The 19,064-nt window shown below is 36.8% G+C and overlaps 2 protein-coding genes across 2 annotated transcripts; one reads left to right on the top strand and one right to left on the bottom strand.

Annotated features, from left to right (window-relative positions):
• Positions 1 to 16,634, top strand: LOC128682263 (tubulin beta chain-like). Its single transcript, XM_053766889.2, has 12 exons — positions 1 to 205; positions 3,435 to 3,546; positions 4,389 to 4,514; positions 5,133 to 5,234; positions 6,410 to 6,537; positions 7,338 to 7,505; positions 9,170 to 9,284; positions 10,129 to 10,199; positions 11,625 to 11,764; positions 12,310 to 12,469; positions 14,513 to 14,614; positions 16,123 to 16,634. The coding sequence occupies exons 1-12, from the start codon at positions 149 to 151 to the stop codon at positions 16,195 to 16,197; spliced, it is 1,356 nt and encodes a 451-aa protein (XP_053622864.1). The 5' UTR covers positions 1 to 148; the 3' UTR covers positions 16,198 to 16,634.
• LOC128682265 (uncharacterized protein) lies at positions 16,290 to 18,475 on the bottom strand. The gene is made up of 2 exons (XM_053766890.1): positions 18,126 to 18,475; positions 16,290 to 17,558 (listed from the first exon to the last, which is right to left on the bottom strand). The coding sequence occupies exons 1-2, from the start codon at positions 18,231 to 18,233 to the stop codon at positions 16,698 to 16,700; spliced, it is 969 nt and encodes a 322-aa protein (XP_053622865.1). The 5' UTR covers positions 18,234 to 18,475; the 3' UTR covers positions 16,290 to 16,697.
• Positions 18,476 to 19,064: the final 589 nt, after the last annotated feature.

Below are 19,064 nucleotides of genomic sequence, written 5' to 3'. Positions count from 1 at the left end.
ATACGTACTGTTACGTTTTAAGAAAACAGTACTTAGTCTATGAATGAAAAACGAACGCGGGAAGGCGTGCGCGCTAGATCTTAAAATAGTTTATACCGCGGCATCTCTGAGTAAGCGGCTCGTGTATTTTGTGAAAATTTTATAGAAAATGCGTGAAATTGTTCATCTGCAGGCGGGCCAATGCGGCAATCAAATCGGATCTAAGGTTAATTGACATTATTTGTTTTAAATTTATGCTTTTTTTTAAAACACATTCTAATTTCGAGTGCGCACGTTTCGGCCAGCGTGTAACACTTTTCATTTCTATATTTAAATTTTATGAATTGTTTTGTTTGTAATTTTGGCAACGGCATATTTCCGGTGTTACTCCAATCGCGAAAAAGTAAATCTGTGTCACAGATTTAAAAAAAAAGAAAAAAAAAATGTTTCGGTAGGTGCACACACATGCGATAGGTATAAATAAAATAATAAATAAAATAAAACACATATAATTCCTTTCAAATGCGACTTTTCTTAAGACTGTCATACATAAGTATAAATTGAAACTAGCTGCGCCCCGGGGCTTCGCTCCCGTGGGAATTTCGGGATAAAAAGTACCCTATGTATTCCAGGTACTCTACCCGTGTACCAAATTTCATAAGAATACGTCCAGTAGATTTTGCGAAAGAGTTACATACATATACACACATATATCCTCACAAACTTTCGCATTTATGATATTTGTAGGAAGTACGATACTTCTGATGGCGGCATGTGGTCCCGCCCTAGAATAAGACCACTTTGTATCCCGCAATGGATGTCGTACGAGGCGACTACCTATGGTTTTTTGCCAACTAATATTATAATCCCAACTAATATTTGGGGCTAGCACAACCTGTGTGATTTGTCCTGATATATTTATTTATTTAATTTTATAAATGCGAAAGTAAGTTTATTTGTTTGTTACCTCTTCACGCATTATCTACTGGACCGATTGTTAAAAAATTTGGTACACGGGTAGATAATAACCTGGAATAACACATAGGTACTTTTTATCCCGAAATTACCACGGGAGCGAAAACCCGGGGCGCGGCTAGTAAGTATAAATTAAGTCCTCCTTCGTGTGTGTTAATTACTAACACTGGGTGTCACATTTTGTACGCTCAAAGGCACTATAGGTACAATCAAGAAGTAGCTTATTACTTATTTAAGTTACTTCTTGACATGCGAACAAATTTTTCATACAGTCACCAGCACATCAAGCAACCTCTATTGGCGCCGTAATAGCGACGAACGACTTCGCAATGAATTTTGTAGGTTGATATGACGTTGACTGTACAGTGACATATAAGTGCTTTTTTTTTAATTTTTTTTTTTAATAACCTGTTTAAGTGTCCCACTGCTGGGCAAAGGCCTCTTATTTCTGTTTCGATAGATCTCTATCGGGTGCAATGTGATTCCACCCTTGCAGAAATCCCTCTATGGTGTCATAAGTGCTTATGACAATTTTATTATATCACAATAGTAACCAGGTAGGTAGGTATGTATTCATAATTTAGTCACCTAACATTATTCTGAAACAAACTATACTTAACCTTGACACGAATATAATACCTAGACACGTAACAGAATAATTCCATTGCAAACTCGACCGTATTGCAAGTACATTATAACTGTATGTGTTTGATTTAATAACAGAGGCGTAGCGTGTCTGTCGGAGTGGGAAATGTTTTAATTCATTTGACCGGCAGTTTGAACATATCCAGAAATCTATACATAACAATAGTACATATAATAAAACTGTAAATGGGCTATACTGTACATAGGAGATATTAATGATATTAAGAAAAATGATAGGGCGTCTTTATGGGATTATTAGAAGCCAAAACAATTGTTTTTACAATTTTTGTCTGTTGCAACTTTGTTCGCGCATCACGCAAAAACTACTGAATGAAATTTGATGCGGTTCACGCAGTTGTATAGAGGATGGTCTAACTTAAAATCTGGTATAAGTTTCATCGCGACACGTTGCTTAGAACCGGAGACATTGACAGTAATAATTTATAAGCGGACAAAGCCACAAAGTTACACGGGTGAAGCCACAGCCTCCCGTTCTGTCCTCTACAGATTTTTGTCTGGAACTAAACTGTATATTATTTATTTACTTATATGTTTTTGTACACATATACAAATTACAGGAAACAGTCCTACCAATCCTACTGCTATTATAAATGCGGAAGTTTGTGAGGATGTATGTGTGCATGTGTTTGTTACTCTTTCACGCAAATCTACTGGGCGAATTGTTACGAAATTTGGTACACGGGTAGAATATAACATGGGATACTTTTTATCCCAGAATTCCCACGGGAGCGAAGCCCCGGGGCGCAGCTGGTATTTGCTATGATTTCCCGCGAAGTACGGCCTACCTAAGACTATTAAAGTGTACTGCGAATACATTTTACTAATTTTTGTTAACACACATAGGGGCCCCAGTAGCCCGGGGGCCCGTATCATAGATTCAGCGGTATCTACGCCCCTGTTTAGCATATAGAAATATTCTCGGTCATACATATATACAGTTAAAATCATATGTGTAAATAATGAGTATGATGTGTAAGCTTGCGTTGCGCGTGCGCTCATGCGTGGTAAGCAATGACAGGCGTGGCCGTTTTCTACGATTATGGTTAGGCACGATATTTTGTCTATGGATTCAGAAATGTTAATGACCCGTTTTATTAGAGGTAGTTTTTAGAGTTGCGTAAGCGATGGGTAAAACGGGACCTATATTGCTAGTTGTTGTGTTGTACACCATAAATGTGAATATTTCCACGAACTTAAAAATTCATTTGACAGATCCCGTACCTTTTAAATTTCATCAAAATCAAATCAACGGTTCAAAAATTATCGCGTTACAAACATACATACGTACATACATATATACATACATACAAAAAAACGTATTTTTGCCTCAAGTTGGTTCGTAGACCTCGCTAGGTTCGCTCGCTCGGTCAATAAGGGCCTTCGAATAGTTATTGTTATAGATATAACTGTATATATAACCTTCTTTATTTTTAATTTACAAGTATATACTTAAGTTATTTTTGAGATGATATAGTTATTTGTTACTAATAATAATTTGACAACCTCGGTGGCGCAGTGGTAAGGTTCTTGCCACTGAACCGAGAGGTCCCGGGTTCGATCCCCGGTCGGGTCATGATGGAAAATGATCTTTTTCTGATTGGCCCGGGTCTTGGATGTTTATTTATATATGTATTTATTATAAAATACAGTATCGTTGAGTTAGTATCCCATAACACAAGTCTCGAACTTACTTTGGGACTAGCTCAATCTGTGTGATTTGTCCCAATATATTTATATTTATTTATTTATTATTTAATAATAAATATGGCCAAAACGTCATCAAATTAAAATTAAGTTGTAATTATTAATTACAGTTCTGGGAGATAATATCAGACGAGCATGGCATCGACACGACCGGAAAGTACATTGGGGACAGCGACCTGCAACTCGACAGAATCGAGGTCTACTACAACCAGGCCGCTGATGGTAAGCAGAATGTGTGTCCGTCTGTTACTAGTTAATGATCTAAGTTGCCATTTAAACTATCATCAGCACTCGAAGTTCATATCATAAATGCATATTTACAATGGGAAAAGTCGATCGACTGATGCACTGAATTAAACTCTTTCAATTGTGATTTCTCTTAAGTCAAGAAACCGTGTTAAATCTATTAAAAAAATTGGAGAAAATTGGACTTCGATTGCATGAGAATCGAGCCTCTGAAGTCGTCGGTACAGTTGACGATGTAAAATGGAATGTTACTGTCTGGTGGTTGGATTCATATGGCTGTGACAAAGCCAACATTTTAAAGATTTAGCGATGATTTTTCAATCGTATTTTGTTGTCTATAAGGCAGGCTACTCACACACCTGCCGCAGGGGCAATCTAGGGTCTAAAGAAGGAAATGCACGTATTTAATAGAAAAGGAAGGTCATCCTACATCTCTTTCTTTTAAATACCTGCATCCCTTTCTGTAGTCCCTTAAATCTGTGCGTGTGTCTTAAGTCCGACTCACTTAGTCGCCTCCTACGACATCCACGCTAGGTAATATGGCCGCTCAATATTATATGACTATCATAGCCGGTGGTTAAATCAGCTATTTCATTGAAAAGCTAGCCCTATCATTTACTAGCTGCGCCTCGGGGCTTCGCACCGTGGGAATTTCGGGATAAAAAGTACCCTATGTGTTATTCCAGGTTATATTCTACTCGTACACCAAATTTCATAACAATCCGTTGAGTAGATTTTGTGTGAAAGAAGACAAACATATATCTTCACAAACTTTCGCATCTATATTATAGTACGATTGCATTACCTTGTTTACCCAGGCAACCGGTTCGTGCCCCGCGCAGTGCTTGTGGACCTGGAGCCAGGCACCATGGACGCGATCAGGTCCTCTACGTACGGACAGCTGTTCAGACCAGACAATTATGTGTTCGGACAAAGCGGCGCTGGTGAGTTTCATTCAAATTTCAGCTTAATATGATATGTAGAAGTGGCGTGGGACGAGGGCGACGTGAGCTAAAGCTAATAACCTCACTATCCGAGGGGCCTCACGCCACGGAGATTTATGTAACAAAAGTCATGAACGCGCCGAAAATAATGCTTACTTTGCCATCGCTCGCGAGTCGCGAGGGATTTTCGTTGCGCGAGCAGAGGACATCGCGAATATATATATATATATATATATATATATATATATATATATATATATATATGCTTCCAATCGAAAACGCACTGTCTGCGCGGTTTAGGCTTGTTAGCTTCTGGTAGTGGGCCGACCGTAGTGCCATCTGTGCATAGAGTCGTGGATCATTTGTGTGGCTTGTTATTCGTTGCATTTGGTCGGCTTTATACATCTGCAGCGTTTGTGCATGAGGCGTGGTAGATGTCGCCACAGATAAATATAATACATCACTTTATTGACGTTAAATAATACTTTCAACCATGATTGCTAAGTTAGTAACTGGTTAGTTTGTTTGCATGTTTCGTGATAGGCCTTCAATATTTACCACAAAATTATAGCTTTACACCGTATTCGCCCGTCGTGACAATTATTTTAATATTTTCAGGCAATAATTGGGCGAAGGGACACTACACAGAAGGCGCTGAGCTCGTGGACTCTGTCATGGACGTCGTCAGGAAGGAGTCTGAAGGCTGTGACTGTCTCCAAGGTGAGGCTAAACTGTTTTATGTTTTATATGAAGACATATTTATCCTTAACAAAATCTAAACCGCAAGCCAGTCCCGTCAACCCAACCATTGGCGCCATCTGTCCGTAGTGTTGCGAACTATCTATTTCGGAAATTGTGTCGGCGTTGTGCTTGTGGCGTGATAGATGTCGCCACACAACTATAAATATACATTTGTTACTACGGACACAGATTACATAATACCTACGGAACATAGAAAATGTGTTCCATTTGTTAGAAGCAATCACCATTTGTTGTAACGTTTACCCCAAGTTGTAGAGATACTCGTAATAGACGTGGTCATGGTCAGTGGCCACAGATTATACAATACTTCCAGTAATTAAGTGACTAACTTTTTCTATATCAATACATATAATAAAACAGTAGAAAAAAAATCCTGTACATTGAATATATATAAAAATAAAATTAATCGATTGGTCGATAGAGTCAGTCATAGTAACAGAGAAAGAATTTGAAAAAAAAAACTCTGTTTGTACACGCTAATCTTCGGAACTACTGGACGTATTTGAATGAAACTTTTTATGTTATACAGCTATTAAGCCTGGGCAAAATATATGGTTTCAATGATTTTGAAAACTGGAACACCTGATGGAGAATGGAGAGATTGTACAGCTAAACTATAGGAAATGTAGAAATTACGCCTTAACACAAGTTGTTCAGTCTGATGAGCATTTTCTGTTGAGATATAAAAATCGAAGAACTGGAACACCTGGAGAAGAGTCACAATGGTGCAGCTATACTATAGGAAATATATATTTCAGTCGTATGAGTATATTCTGTATAAGTATCGTTAAGCTTTGTCTGTACAGTTAAATTTCTGTAATATTTTGACTTCTTACCAAAAATTGTTTGCGGCCACGCGAACGAAAGCGCGGGCATCAGCTAGTTTGATATAAATTACATTATAAAAATGAGTACAAGGATGCCACTTATGAAATGAAATCTCTTCCAGTTGATATTCTTTGCATTTGTCTCATTCTTTCAACGTGAAATAACACAAAGACAAACTATTCCAAGCCTAATTAGAGAACTGAATTTTCATTAATAAAGCGGTGCGTTTAACTTTTTTATACATCAATTCGACACCAGTTGTGCTAATAATATGTATTTTAAATCTTTATCTTTTATATTCTCAGGGTTCCAACTCACGCACTCGCTAGGTGGCGGCACCGGGTCAGGTCTTGGCACGCTGCTGCTGAGCAAGCTGCGAGAGGAGTACCCTGACAGAATTGTTAACACTTTCAGTGTTATGCCGTCACCTAAAGTGAGTTCACACTAGTTTTATTCCGGGCTTCGCTCCCGTCCGTGAAAGATTAACAAACATATTATGTAACAGATTTAGGTTTTAACAGTTTTAGGTTTTCATATTCGTATTTTATTATTATTTTTTTATTTTTTCATATTTTAGTTTTTTAAATTCGCACATCCTCGAAAACTTTCGCATTTATAATATTATATTAGTACCTAGGACGCCGGCTCCACGCTGTCGTCGAACAGTTTCCAAACTGTGGCAGTTCGGTATACATTGCTGGTTTTTCATTGCCGTAAATAAAAGCACTAGTAATACTAACTACTTATGCAATGTTCACGCATTCCTGTCGGCATAGGTTCGGCGACAGCGCGGAGCTGGCATTGGAACCATGCGTCTAATCAAAATTGTCTAAAAATGTATCTGCAATCTTATACTGAAAATCGAAGAAAATACTCATATTTTAAACTCATCATCATATCGAGTGTGGTATTGCTAACACTGGTGTCAGATTTTATTCAAGTAGCCTGATACATGACTTTTACGAATACTTACCGCCATCTAGTGGCAGGTAGCCGCATACACACTAGTGAACTAAACTGTCATCCAGTGTGCAGGTTTCCTCACGATGTTTTCCTTCACCGGAAGCTTATTATGTGTCAGATCGATATACAAACTCCTACGGCACGAGAAGGATACGAACCTGACACCTATCGATCCACAGACGGGCGTCTTTAACAATTACACCACCACCGATTCAACTTTTTAAACTTTTTGTTTTAAACTGCTTCTAACTAACTAACTAACTGTTACAGGTGTCAGACACGGTTGTGGAGCCATACAATGCGACGCTGTCAGTCCATCAGCTGGTGGAGAATACAGATGAGACGTTCTGCATTGATAACGAAGCGCTCTATGATATTTGTTTCCGAACTCTGCGTCTGGCGTCACCAACTTACGGAGACCTGAACCATCTTGTATCTGTGAGTTTATCTCTCTTACCTATCTGGCAACGACCTCGGTGGCGCAGTTGCAAAGTGCTTGCCTCTGAACCGAGAGGTCCCAGGTTCGAGCCCCGGTCGGGTCACGATGGAAAATGATCTTTTTCTGATTGGCCCGGGTCTTGAATGTTTATCTATATATGTATTTGTTATAAAATATAGTATCGTTGAGTTAGTATCCCGTAACACAAGTCTCGAACTTACTTTGGGGCTAGCTCAATCTGTGTGAGTGTGATTTATACTTTTATTATATTTATTTATAGCGATTCCTGCCTACCATGAAACGTATTCAAGTTTATTTATTAGACAAATTAAAAATCCGCCCTGACTTCAATATTCATTTCGCTGCAACCCTTGAACGGCTGAACCGATTTTGATCAAACATATGTAAGAACCACAGTATAAAAATTGGCTATCAAATAAAAAATACGCATTCAAATCTGTTCACCCGTTGATGAGCTACGGTGCCTCGTACACAGACAGACATAGTTAGCTGTCAAACTTATAACACCCCTCTTTTTGCGTGGGGGGTTAAGAACACGTAGTAGGTATGTCATTGCGTTCTCTCCTTTTTACACGGTGCGTAGACGTTATGTGAAAAAGTGACAGCATGTGGACGTGTTATGTGTTTGTATGTTTCATGGTAGGTCTTCAGCTGCAAAGCAAGCAGCTTTTCTGTTGTCTATACTATTATTATAAAGAAGTAAGCGTTTGTGAGTTTGTATGTTTGAGGCGGGTAATCTCCGAAACTACCGAAGCGAAGGCTATAATCCAATAGTTCGCGAGCCCTGGGCAACGCGTCTAGTTGTGATTATTTGTACTCGTGATCACAGATGTTTGTCTGCGGTTTTGGGTGTGTCGTGCACGCACGCGTTTCTGTGTTTGTGTCCATCGGACCAGTGATAGAAAGCTTATTGCGACAGACAGCGGGAGCTAGGTAATTATGCTCGACCGGCACCGCAGGGAAGATCTTCCGGCGCCGGGGACCGCACGCGGCAGACGGTGTCGTGTCGGAGGTTGTATTTATGCTTCCAATCGTAAACGCACTGTCTGCGCGGTCTAGGCTTGTTAGCTGTCCATAGTGAGTCGACCGTCGTGCCATCTGTCCGTAGTGTCCTGGATCACTTGTGTGGCTTGTTATTCGTTGCGTTTGGTCGGCTTTTTACATCTGCGCCGTTATGCATGTGGCGTGGTAGATGTCGCCACACATACTAGCGGCCCAACCCGGCTTCGCTCGTGTAAAACCATAATAAATTATACACCTAAACCTTCCTCACGAATCATATCTATCTATTAAAAAAAACACATCAAATCTTAAGCATACATACTTAGGGACAGACAACGGGAAGCGACTATTTATATTATTCATCATATCGAGTGTGTTTTTTGTATTGTATTTTATTCAAATCGCCTAAAGGCATCTGACATGACTTTTACTATTACTTACCGCGATCTAGTGGCAAGTAGTCGCATACACACTAGTGAACTAAACTGTCCACCGGTGTGCAGGTTTCTTCATGACGTTTTCCTTCACCGGAAGCAGTGTAGGATACGAACCTAAGACCTTTCGATCCACAGGCGGGCGTCTTAACCATTACACCACCACCACTTCATACTGTTATAGTTATCTCTCATCTCGTCCACAGCTGACGATGTCCGGGGTGACGACGTGCCTGCGGTTCCCGGGGCAGCTGAACGCGGACCTCCGCAAGCTGGCCGTCAACATGGTGCCCTTCCCGAGACTGCACTTCTTCATGCCAGGTCTTCATAAGTACCATAATTTTTATCGAGTGTTTCATGTGTCATATTCTAAATTTACCAAAGCTACAAACTGGTGGCTTTTCGGAACGTCCACTGCTGAGAAGAAATGCCGAAAGAAACTCATTCGAACATTGGATCCCTATATGGAACCACACGCCACACGGTCGAGACGGGCTTATCAAAAATATGAGTCACTTCACTTTTGTCACTTAATTGTAAAACTTCGTGATTTGTGATCTTCAAGTGTCTGAATTATACTTCTATTTCGACGAATAAGAATTGTAATTATGAAGTCATGGGAATCGAGTGTGTCATGCTCACTCAAATGGTCAATCTGGTGGTGGCGTCGTGGGCCGGGTCGTGAGGTTCCCTCTATTATGGTTGAGCTACGCGATGGCTGTCCCATGCGTCAACTCGTGAACGGGTGCTGCCAGAGGGAACTGGTCATCTCGTTTCTCATATATTTACATGTAATATATTTTCATGTAAGTTAATTGTGTTTCACATCGATATATATATAATCAGCACTCGGATCACAATCATAACCTGTTTTGATATACCTTTTGACTATGTACATTATGTACTTTTATATACATATTATTAGAAAAAAAAACATTGTAAGAAACAATAATGGTAAGCCGATCTGGCATGATAGGGACCAACACTGTTCAAATGAGTTTCTTCCGGCATTTCTTCTCAGCAGTGGTCGTTCCGAAATGCCAGTAGTTTGTAGCTTGTGAGAAATAACTATAAATATAAAGATTGACGAGAAAATGTGCCTGTGAAGGTCTAATTTCTGAATAAATGATTTGAATTTGAATTTTAATCAATGCTATTTTCCCAGGATTCGCTCCCCTCACTGCCAGAAATAGCCAAGGATACAGAGCACTGACAGTTCCAGAATTAACACAACAAGTAAGTTAACAATCGTTCTATAAAGAATCATCAAATGCGAAACAAAAACTATATTACCTATGCCCAAGTACTGTGTCTACGCCAGAACACCACAACACTAGCGCACAGCAAATTAATCTATCAATCAAGAATAAACTTTTTAACACTATTTATTTACCCTTACATTACATATGATAATGTATGTATTTATTGCCCTCATTCTTCAATACTGCCTAAGTCCTATCCTATCCTCCAATAACAATGTAACTTGACACTGGCAAAAATACGCTTTATTGATGAAGTTTGATTGCCACAAAGAAGAAAAGAAAAAAAAAAGAATAAACATATCCCATTTTAATTTAATTTCCATCCATAGATTTAGAAGGGCCCCGCGATCTCTGTTTCAATCTATAAAATTCTTAATGAACATGTACATTATTTGTAGCCACTTTAAGTCAAAGGGGGCGGGAACCGTTACCCAAAAAATTTAATTAGTTCTTAAATCTGTGGCCAAAGCAAGTTGCGAAGTGAGAGGTTAAAAATTGCGATGGCTACCTATGTTTTTTTAATAGCGCCATTGGGTGGCTGGAGAATGACATAATGGTAGTTTTTTAGACGCTGGCAACACCTAGTTATTTTTTAAATAAACATGTTTGTTAGAAAAATTTAATGGATAAAGCGTATTACACAATTAACGCCTATTTGACTGATAAAAACGCTTGGATCCTCCCGACAACTTTGCCACTCCACACATGATCTCCTAATTTTTATTTTACTGTTTTTTATTATTTTATTCATAATTTTTATTTTTGTTATAATAATTCGTATGGCATTTAAATTTTATTTGTAAAACATGTACGTGATTTGTGATCTTCAAGTGTCTGAATTATACTTCTATTTCGACGAATAAGAATTGTAATTATGAAGTCATGGGAATCGAGTGTGTCATGCTCACTCAAATGGTCAATCTGGTGGTGGCGTCGTGGGCCGGGTCGTGAGGTTCCCTCTATTATGGTTGAGCTACGCGATGGCTGACCCATGCGTCAACTCGTGAACGGGTGCTGCCAGAGGGAACTGGTCATCTCGTTTCTCATATATTTTCATGTAAGTTAATTGTGTTTCACATCGATATATATATATATATATATTATAATCAGCACTCGGATCACAATCATAACCTGTTTTGATATACCTTTTGACTATGTACATTATGTACTTTTATATATTATTAGAAAGAAAAAAAAAACATTGTAAGAAACAATAATGGTAAGCCGATCTGGCATGATAGGGACCAACACTGTTCAAATGAGTTTCTTTCGGCATTTCTTCTCAGCAGTGGTCATTCCGAAATGCCAGTAGTTTGTAGCTTGTGAGAAATAACTATAAATATAAAGATTGACGAGAAAAAGTGCCTGTGAAGGTCTAATTTAATCGTTCGGTTTCCAGATGTTTAGCCCGGTGAACATGATGGCGGCGTGCGACCCGCGCCACGGCCGCTATCTGACGGTGGCCGCCATCTTCCGCGGTCGCATGTCCATGAAGGAGGTCGATGAACAGATGCTCACTGTTCAGGATAAAAACTCAAGGTATGACGAGGAAATTCAGCCAGCAACCCTGGCTCACAGAGTTTTTAGATATTTTGATATAATATTTCGGCACCGAATATGTTGCATATTTTGCAAACGAATGCTTACATAATGAAGAGATTAATAAAATACTCTAAAATAAACGATTTGATTAACTTAGCAAAAGGCGGCAAAGCTTTAGTTTACCAATCTACAGTACTGCACTCTGGCGGGATAAAATGGCATTAGTATTAACTTTTTAATTTAATAAAGCTAAAAACATTACGCGATTATTGGACAGCCCCTAGGACCAAGAAGCACTTTGTAAGAAAAGAAATAACTATATTAAAAACTGTTAAAGAAACATAACTATATTAAATAAATATTATATAATAAATTCCAATAGGTATAATTGAGATCTATGGTGATTAAAATACTTTACTGACATTACCATTAATTTGCCACAGCAATGTAATCTCTTTTATACGGTTACGAACACGGAATAATAAGCTTCACTGTTACGAAAGACACTAACAGATGTTTGTAACAACCGTCACCGTCCGCAGCTACTTCGTGGAGTGGATTCCCAACAACGTGAAGGTGGCGGTGTGCGACGTGCCGCCGCGCGGGCTCAAGATGGCCGCCACGTTTGTGGGCAACTCCACCGCTATACAGGAGATCTTCAAGCGGATATCTGAACAGTTCACTGTCATGTTCAGGAGGAAGGTAAATACAAAGAATTTATAATACTACACTAGAATGCTTACGTATAAGCAAAGCCGTTCTTAAACTTGGGTCTAAAATTTGTAGATTTTTTTTTCTTGCATACGACAATAACAGTTGGCCAGAAAGGGATGGCTACAAATTTCGTGCCCAATAGGGTATATTACGCAAAGCTCAGTGCAGATGGCGCTACTGGTACAACTAAGGTACGCAAACATTGCCAATGGAGACAAAATGGCCAATTTTCAATATTGTTGCAGATTTACGACCAAAAATACCTTCTACGCAATCGTAGTGCGAGTTTAAAGGACAAAGAAGGATTTAGTGGATTATCCTGGAAATAATTACACTATTTTAGGTTATGTTTTGCATTATTTGGTCAACTGTGGTCATAAACTAATATAAACTTGATTTTAACTGAAGATCTTACCTGTGTGAAGTCCATATTTAAATAAGTCTTCACGTGTGAAGTGTTCCGAGCTTCTTTTCGACCGTTAACTGTTACCGTCCATAGTTAAGTTTTTTTATCTTATGGAAAAAGATTTTTCCCAATATTTCGGCACCCGAATATGCCACAAGTTTGTGAAGTGTGTGTGAACACATAAGTTTGTGAAAATATACTTGTATATTTTCACAAACGAATGCAAAACTGAAAGGATTAATAAACTACTCTAAAATATACGTTTTAATCGACATAGCAAAAGGCGGCAAAGCTTTTGTGTACCGAACATACAGTGCTGTACTCTGGCGGGATAAATGTGCAGTAATATTCCCTATTTCAGGAACTGTAGGTACCTATTGGCGCGTGGACATTGTGGAAATGTGATCTTTTTATCAAAGCAAATAGGTAGTTCTAGTTTTCAATGTCATTAATTTGACATTTGTTATTTGTAATCATTCCAGTTAGCTTAAACCAATGCACATTAATATTACCTAAGTTCCTTGGGTAAATACCATTTGGAAGTTGCAATTGCAAAAAAAAAATTAATTCCGTAAATGTTGTCGCCACGAATATCTAGAAAGAAAAGCTTTATTCGGCACAAAAAAAAAAAACAAGTTTTAAACACATTACAATTTATAGGTTATACCTACTTAACAAGAATGACATCGTTGCCGAAAAGATTGCCAGCTCAGCTTGCTATGGCGTGAAAACCACAGCGCTGATTTTCATCTGCGCTTTTAAAATTGATATAATATAAAAAATAAACAAAAAAACTGTACAAGTGGAGGAAAAATAGTAGGAAAGTGTCCTACGTCCGCTTAAATCCATCTTGAAGATCCATTATCGGATCTTTTTCCATTTTTGTCTATTGAGGACCCTATGATTATGCGAAAACGCTGATGACAGACAGTTTTTTAGTCGCCCGTACGACATCCTGCGTTAGGATAAGGATCTCCTTATTCTAAAGGCCTACAACAAAACATATAAACATATAGCACCTTACTAAAGTTCACATGCTGTCCATGTTAACTTTTTCCCATATCGTGTACGCATCGTGTATGGACGTAATAACGTGTTACGTATTTTATGGTAGCCCCTCTATACCCTTTATATACGAGACCACACGCCAATGAATATTACTTTAATATTACTTTTGATATTTAATGTGATTAATGTGTTTACGCATGTTGCCTAATTATTACTCGAAGTCTATAAACGAATATTAAATTTAGATTTTCATATACACTTTCAACCCTATTATAGACAAATGGGGGTTGATTAAAAAAAAGTAGTCTTGTCTATGTTTCAACGGGGATCTTTAACTACATGCATACTAAATTTCATCAAAAGCTGTCCAGAGGTACAGCCGTGAAAGCGGGACAGATAGATTTTCGTATTTATATGGATGGATGTTACATTGCTAATGTTATCATAATCTTAACTAATATTATAAATGCGAAAGTAAGTTTGTCACCTCTTCACGCTCTGTCTACTCAACCAATTGAACTTGAAAATTTGCATTGAAGTGCGAAGAGGGAAAGGGTTAAGGGGAGGGTTAAAATATAAGTACTTCTGTGGTAATGTTTGTCTGTTGTCCACATGAGGCGTTCCTCCACTGGTACACTGGGGAGGGTATGGACGAGATGGAGTTCACTGAAGCCGAGAGCAACATGAACGACCTGGTCTCCGAGTACCAGCAGTATGAGGTAACACACCATTTAGATAACTTGAATGCGTGATTAACTTCATTACAGTTTAATAAGTGCAAGAAAAAGAAAATAAGACGCCCGCCTGTGGATCGAAAAGTCTCAGGTTCGAATCCTACTCGTGCAATATAAGTTTGTATACCTATCTGACTCATATATAGTAGTTTTCATCGAGCACCACTTGCTTCCGGTGAAGGGAAACGTCGTGAGGAAACCTGCACACTGGTTGATTATTAACTTGTGTGTGAAATGGAGAAGGCAATAGCAAAACACTGCATTGATAGTGCCAAGAAAGTTGTATGTTTTATTCCACATACGACTATGAAGAAAATAGGTATATGGGTTAGTCACAGAATTAGAGGCTAGACGATTAATTCGATAAGGTCGAAAATCCCCGCGCGCGCGGCCCTTCTAAATCACGCTAGATATTAGCATGTATGTCAGCTAAAATGTACGTACACAAATTATTAATACATAACTTGAAACTTAAATCTACAATTATCAATCTGTGATCGACATAGGCGTAGCAAACTGAGACAGTTTGCACCCAGGCACAGATTACATAATACCCCAGGGCTGGCCGGCTAAACCAAGTATAAATGTTTAAGCACTGCACATTGCCAAATACCCTTTTTTTAAAAGCTTTTATTTAACTTGTAATGTAGTATGTATGTTTGTTTGTTCGGGTGGAATCTTGCTACTCAATTTTGAAGCGGATATCTTCAACCGATTGAGCTGAAATTTTGTATATGTTACTGTAAAAGCACGAACTACGGTAAATCCTAAGATATTCCAGTAAAACCTAAGATTTACCAACTCTTAATGGTAAAAGTCCGAACAATTTTGCGATTCGAACTTTTACCACCATTCACTTGATAAATCTTAAGATTTACATCAAAGGCACGGTAAATGTTGAGAAAATAACTTTATTTTTATTATTTTTTACTGTTTAAGAAGTATTTTAAAGGTTATACCTATAAAATACTTCGTTATACCTATAAAATACTTCTGTTCTAATGTTTTTAACTTTTAAAGGTAATATATTTTAAAGGTAAAAATATATTACCTTTAAAAGTTAAAAACATTTATAAATAACAATATACTTACCAAATGAAAATAATTTAAAATAGGTAAGGATTTGACTTAATTAAATATAAATGAAAAGAAAAAAAAACTTTTTAAAGAAAAGCTTTTATTTAAATGCTTCAAAAAGAAGAAAATAAAATTTTCCTTGAAAATTTTAACTATCAACTTATAAGCACAATTCATATGACCATAAAAGCTTGTCGCGACGTTTGCGTAAGTACCTATAAGTATGTTACTCAATTAAATAGGTACAAGTAAACCCAGGTACAAGCTTTTATGGTCATATAAATTGTGGTTATAAGTTGATAGTTAAAATTTTCTAGGAAAAAAATATTTTCTTCTTTTTGGGAGCATTTAAATAAAAGCTTTTCTTAAAAAAGTTTTTACACAGTAAAGTTACATGTAAAATTATTCTAATTTAGGAAGTGGGAGTCGACGACTGTGACTTTGACGAGCAAGAAGAGATGCCTCCAGAAGAATATCCAGAGGAAGAGTAGAGCTAGTCAGAAAAAAGACAAAGTTTAGATTTTTAAGGTTATCCAAAGTGCCTAGGTAGGTAGGATATAATGTCAAAATTAAACATGGCGGGAAAAATGCTACATTTTTTATTTAAATTGGAGACATGCTTGTTTTATTTAATCCATGAGTTAGGTATGTAGGCTATGTAAAATTGTAAATTTCATCTTTTAAGTCTGGGCCCATAACCTAGACAAAGTTTTAGAATTTGTACAGTACAAAAAAGAAATCCTTCTGAGACTGCACATAGAAAAACACAATATCATAGTAAAGTGTTCAACAATATTGTGTATAAAGTTATAATTAAAACTTGTAATAAAAAAAATATGTTACATACTGTTAAGTTTATAAAGCATTATATTTATTTATGACAAAAAATTGTTCATGATTGAATTTAATAAAAAATGTTTTTACTAAGTTTGTTTTTTAATTACCAATAAATCTCCAAGCAAGGGAATTTTATTAAAACAAATTATACATTTTAGCTCTTTTTATTATTGATATTAAATATTATCTTATTGACAGGCTTATAAGGTACTTTCTTAATAGTTTCATTGCCAAATTGGTTATAACATAATGCTTCATTGATATTACTGACAACATCTGTTTCTGCTGAAGTAAAATCGACTATATCTAATTCTTCATTACCTCTTTTTGTCACTACATTACTTATTTTGTCATTTACATGTGAATTATTTTCACTATTACTACCACTATTCCTATAACTTGAATCCTTAGTTTCACTACAACTGGGATTAAGGTTAAAATTAAAATTATTTCTAAAATTTTTACCGAAAGTTTCATCTTCAATAATTTCATTAAAAATTGGTGTGGGCTTCATCTTTTTGGTTTTCTTCTTTTTATTGACAATAATTGTGTTAACTTCACCCATATTCATAGTCCTTTTATTTGTTTTCTCAATACAATCATTTTCTACAACTATATCATGACTTGCTTCTACATTGTCTTTGGCATTCATTTTCTTCTCTCTAATACCTTCCATTTCTAAATATTTTAATCTGAATAATACATCTTGCTTTCTTTTCAGTATTTTCTGTCTTGTTTCATCAAAACTCTCAAATTCAGGCGCATAACAAACGTGCAATGATCCACCGTAAAAGTTTTTCGTGTCAAGCAATTTCTTAGCTACCCTCGCAGATTGTATTTTCTCAAATCTTGCATGATAAGTCTCAGTAAAAACTTCCGAAGGGTGTTCGGTGCTAATGTTGAACTGTAGGAGTTTCCCGAACCTTGCAAATAGGGACTTGACCTCTTGACGAAGGTTTAGGGAAGGTACTCCAAATATTAGCAGGTGATTAGATTCATTGTTTACTGTGTACGTCTAAAAATAAAGATGTCTGTAATTACTTGTACAGTAAAACAACTTATGCTAGGAAATATCTATTTCTGTAAGTATTTCAAGCTAACTTTAAAATATGTTTTAACCCTTTTTTCCCTGGAGATAATAAAAACAATTGAACAACAATAAGATCGCGTCAGATCAGGCCCGCAAGAATTGATAGGTTAAATAAAGTTTTAGAAAAATTTTTGATCAATACAATTAATTTTGGTATAGACATTCAAATAGTCTGGCTTGCTGATATACATTCCAATGGCCTGCCAACAGCGGCGTGATTGTGGTGTACATAGATTTCAATCGATATCAACGGGAAAAGAGAAAAGCCAAAAACAAGATGAATCAGATTGTTTGCATTTGACAAGGAATAGAGAGGTAACACTGGTATTTTCTCAGGGATGGATGGATAGCCTTTTGCCCAACAGTGGGACATGAATAGCTAAAATAAAATTGATGTGAAGGCTAAATGTGAAGACTATGAATATGAGTAGGTGGAACCGTCAAAGAATGAGGAAAGATACCTTTTTTTAAAGGAAAATAGCTCTTACTAACCTTTACAGCAGTTAACTTTCTGCCTTGGCGATACGGCAGCCGTGTTGTGCAAAGCTTTTGCTGTTCATGGTGAGGCAAAACCACTTTTTCTTTACAATTTTCAGACATACTTATTTAAATTTTCTACAAATACGCTCAGCTATAGTCTTATATATTATCAATTAGCCTAATGCTGGGAAGACTTTCACAATTTGTGATTTTGTGTTTTTTATATTAACAAAACCAATACATACAAAAAAGAAAAATCTAAATAATATTCAAAAACGGCAAACTAAAACAAAAAGAAAAATAAAATAAAAACTGAAACTGACAAATCGATTGATATTGATTTGTGTGTTACATGTATTGCCAATATCATAAAATATTATTTTCGGGCAAACACTATGCAATTTGGCAATAAAATATACACTTGAATCATCAGTTTTATAATTTTCTTGAAAAAAAATCATATTTGTGTGGTTGTATGGAATTAGTAGGTACTCCGTACAAGTACTTATAAAATCCATGTGTGCTTGTGGTTGTTCTTTCATATCACAGATTTACAAACATAATGTAATATTTTTATATATGTGTCAAATATTAGTATTTTTTCCTAATTCCATCTTTGGTTTATTTAAATAAATTTGGCTGTTCTTAGCTGTTTTCATAGATGTTCTTTACTTAGAATATACAAAATTTTGTTGGTTTCCTATAATATACATCAAAACTAACGAATGTCAGCTAAAAATGTTCGAGTAAGTAAGGTAATTTTCAAGTGATATAAACATGAGCGAGACGAGAGATAGTAACATGTTCAATACAATATTTTCCATGATTGTAGATTGATTTTCACTTAAATATGCCACCAAGCAATTTGCACGAAGACGTGAGCGTTTGCAGCCCCATTTACAAGCTCGATTGCAAAGTGTGTACATTTTTTTGAATTAATTAATTTGGAAA

The sequence above is a fragment of the Plodia interpunctella genome, chromosome 29 (assembly GCF_027563975.2).
Source record: "Plodia interpunctella isolate USDA-ARS_2022_Savannah chromosome 29, ilPloInte3.2, whole genome shotgun sequence".
Taxonomy (NCBI): Eukaryota; Metazoa; Arthropoda; class Insecta; order Lepidoptera; family Pyralidae; genus Plodia; species Plodia interpunctella.
The sequence above is the reverse complement of the archived record's forward strand: the minus strand, read 5'-3'. Positions and strand labels throughout refer to the sequence as shown.